General features: G+C 42.3%; 1 protein-coding gene across 3 annotated transcripts in view; it reads right to left on the bottom strand.

The window, feature by feature from the left end:
• Positions 1–631: 631 nt before the first annotated feature.
• ntn2 (netrin 2) overlaps positions 632–7,974 on the bottom strand; it is a 47,987-nt gene continuing 40,644 nt past the window's right edge. For all 3 annotated transcript variants that reach the window (XM_040135614.1, XM_040135616.1, XM_040135615.1), the window contains exons 6-7: positions 4,685–4,759; positions 632–4,593 (exon numbers count right to left, since the gene is read on the bottom strand). In XM_040135614.1, coding sequence (XP_039991548.1) covers positions 4,208–4,593; positions 4,685–4,759 — 461 coding nt within the window. In that variant the 3' untranslated portion in view covers positions 632–4,207. The remainder of the gene's footprint in view (positions 4,594–4,684; positions 4,760–7,974) is intronic.

The following is a 7,974-nucleotide window of genomic DNA, read 5'->3' as shown; positions in this document are numbered from 1 at the left end:
TTTCAGTTTAATGGGAATTGGACAGGAATGGCAACCGATGGGAGGCCAGGATGCCTAGGATGGATGGGCTTTATGCAGAGACATATGTCATTGCTGTACGTGTGTGTGTGGTGTGTGTCCACAAAATTTCAGTAACCTCTATTCTCAAAGCCTTGATGGCCATGCCTGGGAGAGTGATGATAAATGGTCGCTTTCCTGTAATTTACCTTCAGGAGGATGGATGGAGCTGGCCTGTTTGGTTAGAGGGTGGGGAGACGAGGAGAGAGAGAAGACTGTAGGTGAGGGGGGGGGGCAAGGAGTTTCCTGCGTTGGACCCTACTCGGGAGTTGGGTTTCCTCAGAGGTGAGGTACATATTCAAGTGTGTGTGCCTCAGTGTTTATTTACAGAGCTTTAGCTCTTGCTCTGTTCATAGAGGAGAGGAGCCGATATAGCCAGTACTTTCCACCCTTCAAACCCCAGTCTAGCCCCTGTGAGTGGAAACACACCAGAGCAGTGCCCACTGCATGTCAGCATACTTTCCAGTAAGAAACACACACATATCAATTTGATATACTTTCTGCAGCTCAGGCTAATGACTGCTATTAGAGAGACAGATGATCAACACAACACACAGCTCATTAACTAATAATTTATTTTTTATCATTTAGATTAAAAAGTCAGTGGTTCATTGCCTCAGAGGAAAATGTACAAGGAAAACTCTGATATAACAGAAATGAAGAGCAGGGCTGAACTAAGGGACGAATCCCGTTGTTCCCAAAAAAAGGTAGTTGGACAGTTTTTGTGTGAGAGAACCATTATTCCCAGGGCGTTAATGTAACAGAAAGTGGTGGGTTGTTGTGTCAATTCCTTTCTGTACCTCTATGGGAAAAGCAGAGGGTCCGATCAGCCCGTGCCACATTTTTTTACTCAATTCTCCTTAAGTCATTTACAATTTTGCGGCTGTTGTCTGGAAACAACATGAAACCAAAAGGAATACATTCTGTGTAATATCTGAACCACATCTTCTGGTCGTGATCACAAAAGCATATGTTTCTGGTTTCTACATCCATATAACATCATATGGTTTGTACATCCATACACGAGAGCCATCCCAGGCCAAATTACGCTTTACAAAAAGACAACATAAATGGCAGAGGCAGTTCAGTACATATTTACAAAATTAAAAATGTGTCAAGACTTATTAAACAAGGCAAAGGTGTAGATGAAAGTGAAACAGAAAAAAATGGAAATCAGACCAGGAAAACTATAATTCCTTATCATTGGCTATCCCCCAAAAACTCTACCCTTCAGATGACTGCACTTTCAGTTCATGTGCATATCACTTGTTTACTTGGGTAGGTTAATTAGACACACACTCACACCCACACCTGTGAATGCTATAAATGCTGCGCGGGGGTGGGGGGTGCAAAGCAAAGCAGTTATGGCCTCAGTTCCACTGCCAAACTTGGGCTTGTTAACGTAAAACAACAGGACAGCTCTCCCTATGAGGCTCACTAAATAGCTCTCACAAGACTAGGCTTCGACCCCCAAAAAAACATCTGGCTCACTCTTACTTGTTATCTTTATTTCAATATTCAGGGTGGGCACTTAAGAGAAGGAAAACAGAAAGCCAAGGAAGACCGGAAGTCCAGATTCAAGGACACTATAGTTCTTCCATGAGTTTGTTGGGCGCTAGAGAGGCCTCACGGACACGTAATTTGACCATTCATCATAATGTGTCATGCCGTACTCACATACCAGGGCGAGGAGACTGGTGCTACTGACACCACCTGTCTGACTGGCCACGGCGGACAACCAGCACACAAATAATTGACTGTTTGGTTCTGCATTTTTGTGAAATTCCATCTGTGGGAATTGTGCCCTGGGCATAGAGCTGTCAAAACTTGTTTTGTCCTTCTTTGCTTTTTTGTCACACACCAGAAATCATGGTGTGTGGTAAGTCATTTTGGTTATGGGTTGTTTTTGGATTGGATTATTAAAATGTCATCATAAGCGAGACAGATAAGGATGAAGTTCCACGATCATTTGAACAAACTCTAATCCTTTTCATAGTTTATAATAGCATCAACTGTCATGGTGTCCACATTCTTAGGCTTGGTGACATTATTTTATAAACACTTACAATCAGACCATACACTTGTGTGAGTGTGTTCTTCACAGTTTGACATACATTCTCTTAAGACGTGAAAACAAGAACTACAGTGCAGTACAGTACACCACTGAGGAGTTTTGGCAGCCTCGTTTTGAGCTGTCACTTATCTAAGACATTGAATACAAAACATGCAAAATGGGTTAAAAGGGGAGTTTGGGGAGGTTGGTGGCTGTCACAGAGAAGAGAGCAGGGGAGAGACACTTTTGGACGAATGACAAGCCAAACGTACCGCCGCAGCCAAAGGAGCGTAACCACTAGCTAGCATGACATGCCTGCCGGCACACTCGCTCCTACACTAGCTTGATGTGCCCCTCAAAACTGTGTGTTTATCTTGTATGCTATTTAAATAAATTGTAATGTGCTTTACAGGCAGATAAAAAGCTTGAGAGCAACCGGGTCTCTTTGTGGTTTTTGTTGGTCCCGAATTTCAAAGTCTCTTAATTGAATTTAAAAACTGACTGTGCTTATTTGGCAAAGAATGACAGGGACTGCATTCGGGTAAGCACGCTGAGGAAGATGACTTGGGAAGTTTTCCTTTGGATGTTGATGCTCATATTGGTTTAGTTCTTGCTCTGCTAAGTATAAAGTTTTGATGGACCAGCAAAAACCACAAACATGCAAACATAACAAAGCACATGAGAAATGAAATATGATCCTCTCATGTCATAATACAATCAGTGAGCACTAAAAACTTTCCAGCCTCATTCATTTTGTCAAAATATTCTAGAGGAAAACACGACTATGTTGTTTATCTGACTTTGTTTTCTTTTTACTGCATGAAAAGGAACTCTCATTTCAATCTCTTATTTTGGCAAACACAAGCCTGCCAGTCACTAGACACATCAGAAAAAATGTTCAGACATTTAAAGACAAAGAAATGACAGTGGCCACACAGACACATCTGGAAGGCCACTACCCAACAGAAGACATTACCCATAAAGCAAAAAGTCTCCTTGGAAATATTGGTATTTTGCTGAAATTCCAGCCATTTGTCCACACTGCTTAATCTTTCATCCAGAAAAAGTGACAATTAATGAGTCATGATGGTGATGCATGACTTTACAAACCACTCATGAGAGGGACTAGACGCACAGTTCTAGAGGCCTGGAATTTGACTCACACATGCCAACAGGCTTTGTTGTGCATAAAATAAAACAATAGGATATAATTCAAATAGGAATATGGCTGGGATATGGATGGATGAGATAACAAATAGCCACATGAAGAATATAAACTCTACTATGAGCAGTGGCATCAAATACTTGATATAAGAACCTACATGAGCCGTTATTCTGTGAGGGCTGTCTGGTGGCAGCAGCAATGATGGTGAGACTGAGGTTTACTGTGGAAGATGTCCCTGCAAAGGGAGCCCTTGGTTCTTCACGGGACAAGAGTTTTTTTTTAGTTACTGTCCATAGAAGTTACTGCAAGGACCTGGAGCAGGCCCATTTTTTATGAACATTATAACAGCTAATGTTGAAAGGTTGTCAGGTGCACCAGCTTGTGTTGATCCAAGTTGAGTTTGTTTCAACAATGAAACATGAGGCAGCCAAGCTGAGGGTGTGCAGCTTGTCTTGTTGCTGATATTAGTCAGTCTCTGAGAGAAGTGTGTGAAGTGTGAGCACTGGTAGTCTTATATGTGAGTACTGAAACAAAGTGGCAGGAGACAGTCAGTCTTGATAGGAGGAGGAGACTTGGAGTCAGGGGATCGTAGTTCGGGGACAAGTGGACATTTCCGCTGTCGTCGTGGAAGGAGGGAATGGCATCTGCTTTTGTCTACACTTCATACCCTTTTTAATGGTCCCTTTTTAAGGCAAACCAATGGACAAAAAGACAAGTGACATAACAAAGACAAAACTCGAAAAAAAAAGGAAAATAATTATACAATATACACAAAATGTGGTCCTTAAAACAGGGAGGGTACATGCAGTCTTTGTAATGTGCAGTGTCCCTGTGATGGGGGAGTATTCAGGGCAAGGGGAGGGAGATCACTGGGTCAGGGTTCATGAAGGTGGGTGATGGGGGGAGAGGTAGGGATGGATGCTGCTTTTCCATCACGCTTTGCTGCACTTCCCCTTCTTCTCTTTGCGCTGGAACTTCCTTAGACGTCTCGTCCAAACGTCCCTCCACTGGATCACCAGGCTGTTCTTATCAGCCATCAGGCCCACACGCTCTGCCCCTGGACTGGTGGCTCCACCCCCAGGCCCGACCCCTGGACCTGCCCCTGGGCCCATTCCACCATCACTGCCGCCCATCACCAAGAATCGTTTGCTCATCTGGATCTTGGGACATTTGCAGGCTAGGTCCTTCATGTGTACCCACAGGATGTTGTCGCCTCGCTTCAAAGGCTCACCGCGGCTCTTGTACACGGACACCACACTAACTGAGAACTTGGCCCAGTCCCCCACCGTCTCCATGTCCAGTACGTTCACTTGGACCGCTGGGAACATATTCGTAAAAAAATACACTCAGGTCAACACTCCCAATACTTTATATTTATTAATTATGGTTAATTAATCCTCCTCTCTTACCATAATCTTTCTTGCAATATTTCTTCATGTTGATCTTCAGGTTGCCCTTCACTGGTTTACAATAGGACTCACAATCTGGGAAAACAAGGACAACATTCAATGATGTAATACTGAGGCTGTAACCCCAAGGAGCTTCTTAACAATAGTTACTGACACTGACATTAAACACATAATGGGACACTTATACACTTGAAATTTGAATCGCTGTTATATGTTTGCATTTTAGGTCTATTTCAGACCATTTCATGGTACATTATGCGGTGCTCTCATAGAAAATATATAGAGACTAGTACATCGGTAATGCAAAGTTAGTGTGACAAACCACTACAAAGTGTTATGTACTGTGAAACCACCAGTAAACACACTCAACAGCACTGACATAAATCACAATGTCTTTGTTTCTTCACAAGCAAGAATATATATGCATTATTTGCATATATATGCATTGAAGCTATATCTACTTTTTTTGGATTATATTTGTACTTGTATTTTTTTACAAGTTTGTGGTGAGTATCCCCATATTCACATTTATCCTGACAACAATGTATATTCACTGACAGTGCCAAAGGTTCCAAGGGAAACTGGAGCAGGTTTGACAATGTTGAGCTTGGTTCGGTCTTTGTGTGCTAAAATACAACTTCTGACAAATCACACATCAAAACCTTGCAACAGCCAGTGCTGGGAGGCAAGTGAAACATACCAGAAGAGTACAAGTGTTCAGTTTGACATGTTTTCTGCAGTCTTGAGGAAAGACAGAGCATGTGGAAGCAGGTCATGGTTGGATGGATGTGAGTAGGCCTTGGCTGCCAGCATGACGACTGAGACCACACATTGGACAAATGAACTCTACTGACCATTAATAGGTGGAGTTGCCAGTGATGAGGTGTTACAATTATGATTGTGACAGTTAAAATGGACCTCTTGGTTGAGTGATCAATCTCAGATCTCCTCTTGACTGACTCTAAGACCAGCCTTGGTTCGGTTTAGTTGTCAAGTATCTACAAGCATCTTTTTCACGCCGGCCGTTCTTCACACAAAGGCCGAAGAACAGCTCAGCTGTACTTGAAACAATTCTGCCCTGAATTTCCCAGTCTTTGATTTGAAGCCATTTCATCCTCTCCAGACCCTATGGCTCAAAGTTTACCTGCAACCTGAGTAAAAAATGATAATAAGTTGTTTTTTTTTTTTTATTTGATGTTGAAAAATGACTGTGTACAACACTTTCTATGGACCAAGAAAGTTGGAGATAAATTCATTCAGATATAGAACCCTTTGAAGGCATGAGAGCACATGCATATAATTACTTCTCCCGGTTTGCTTTTTCATGATCGTGAAATAGTTATTTTTTCATCTAAACATGAAAAGCTTTGCTTCTTTGTGATCATGAAATACGTTTTCCATGAGCTGAGAGCAGAGGAAATGGGGAACAAAGAAGACACGCAAAATTAGAATTTAAGAGCACTACATTCTGATTTTAAATTCTACACATGGTAACTGCTACTGGAGCTGTGACAAGAAAGAAAGAGACGCTGTTGATCAATAGCAAGGTTCTACTGTACTTGACTGGATGTCACTGGATTTTACAAACCGTAGAATTTTGGATCCATTTACTTCAATTACGAAACTATGAGAAGGACACAAAGTTAAGAAAAAAAAATGAAATTGATGGACTGAAATTGTAGGGGAATGCCATGAAGATTGCTGTCCAACATACTTTTAGTCAGTTTTAGTGAGGGGACACGAAAAGCTGACCATGCTGCTCGCTTGGAATGTCAAAAACTGAAAAACCACATGCTGGTAGCTGGACTGGTATCTGCGGTCAGGCCTCTCATTGCCTTCAAAAGGAAAACCATTCAGTCATGTTGCTTTCCAAAGCAAACCAAATAAAATTGCTGCACATGAAATGACCCAATTAGAAAAAAAAAGTTCATGAGAGAGTGAAATTACGCCTTTTTGGGTTGCATGAGAGTAGGGGTGTTGCATCGTTCATTTTTTGGGGAAGGACGGATAGAGCAATGGAGGGAGCGCAGGAGGACAAAACAGGGGACCAAAGAGCCCATAAAAATGTCCAGGAGACTTGGCTATATATCAGAGCACAGCCGATTTTATTATCCAGAGAGAGGAGAGAAGAGAAAAGAAAGGGAGAAAGAGAGAATTGACGGCAGCTTCCAATAACCTCGAGACAGGGTGCGTAAAAAAAACGATGACTGGAGGTGTAGATGTGGACGGGTGAGGACCCAATGCTTGTGGATGGATGTGTGTGTGTATTGTACATTATTCACATTAAATTAATGATGTTAAATATCATAGCTCGCTAAAGGTCTTTTTCATTATAAGCGAGCGTGTGGTTTCATGTGCAGATCTTTATCATGTGTGAGATGTGTATGGATTTCATTAGATCACTGCCATTTTGTGTGTGTGGGCTTGTTATACTATATTTGTGGGGACCTCACTATATTTGTGGGGTACAGCAGCTTTGTGGGGACCAAAATACTGGACTCCACAAGTGTAAATGGCTGTTTGAGGGTTAAGACTTGGTTTTAGGGTCAGGGTTAGAATTAGGTTTAGGTTAGGGCTAGGGTAAGGGTTGGGGTTAGGTATTCAGTTGTGATGATTAAGCTTAGGGTAAGGGGCTAGGAAATGCATTATTTCAATGTCAAATATTTGACATATTTACTATATTTGTCGCCACAAATATAGTAAAACAAGGGTGTGTGCGTGTGTTTGTGTGTTTATGTGTCCATGTGTATGGTATACAGTGGCTGGCCTGGAGGTATCAATGGTGAAACGCTGCCTGGGGGACAGTGTGTGTTTTCCCATGAAGAGTCACTTACTGCTGGCTGTTCACCTGGAAAAGCTCTCGGTGAATCGCCCACTGACCCAGAAGACCGGCCCACTGAAACCATGCACAATTGGCTCCGGGGCTCTCGATGCCCTCGTTCCCTTGAGCCCCTTTCACTGTGCCATGACAAGGACAAATTGCATCCACCGCCCCTTACACAAAAACATTTTTGGGCCTTAGGTTTCTGATGGTGACACTTGTTCTATGGTAGTTTAGGAAGGAGAAAGATGGGGGAAATGCTCTGGTCTGTTAAGTAAAGCCTGAGGTGAATTGGCGATCAATGAGTCTTATGTTCTTAGACCCTGTAACATTTTCCCAGGGAAGTATTAAACACAAGAATGAGCTGGACTGTGCATTTTCATTTTTTTTTTCCAAAAAGGCTCAAAGGCCCAAGTAATGAGAAGAAAACGTAGGAAACAGAGTATGAAGAAGTCACAAATGAGGAAAG

The sequence above is a fragment of the Xiphias gladius genome, chromosome 9, assembly GCF_016859285.1.
Source record: "Xiphias gladius isolate SHS-SW01 ecotype Sanya breed wild chromosome 9, ASM1685928v1, whole genome shotgun sequence".
Classification (NCBI taxonomy): Eukaryota; Metazoa; Chordata; class Actinopteri; order Istiophoriformes; family Xiphiidae; genus Xiphias; species Xiphias gladius.
Note: the sequence above shows the minus strand (reverse complement) of the source record. Positions and strands in the feature narration are given on the sequence as shown.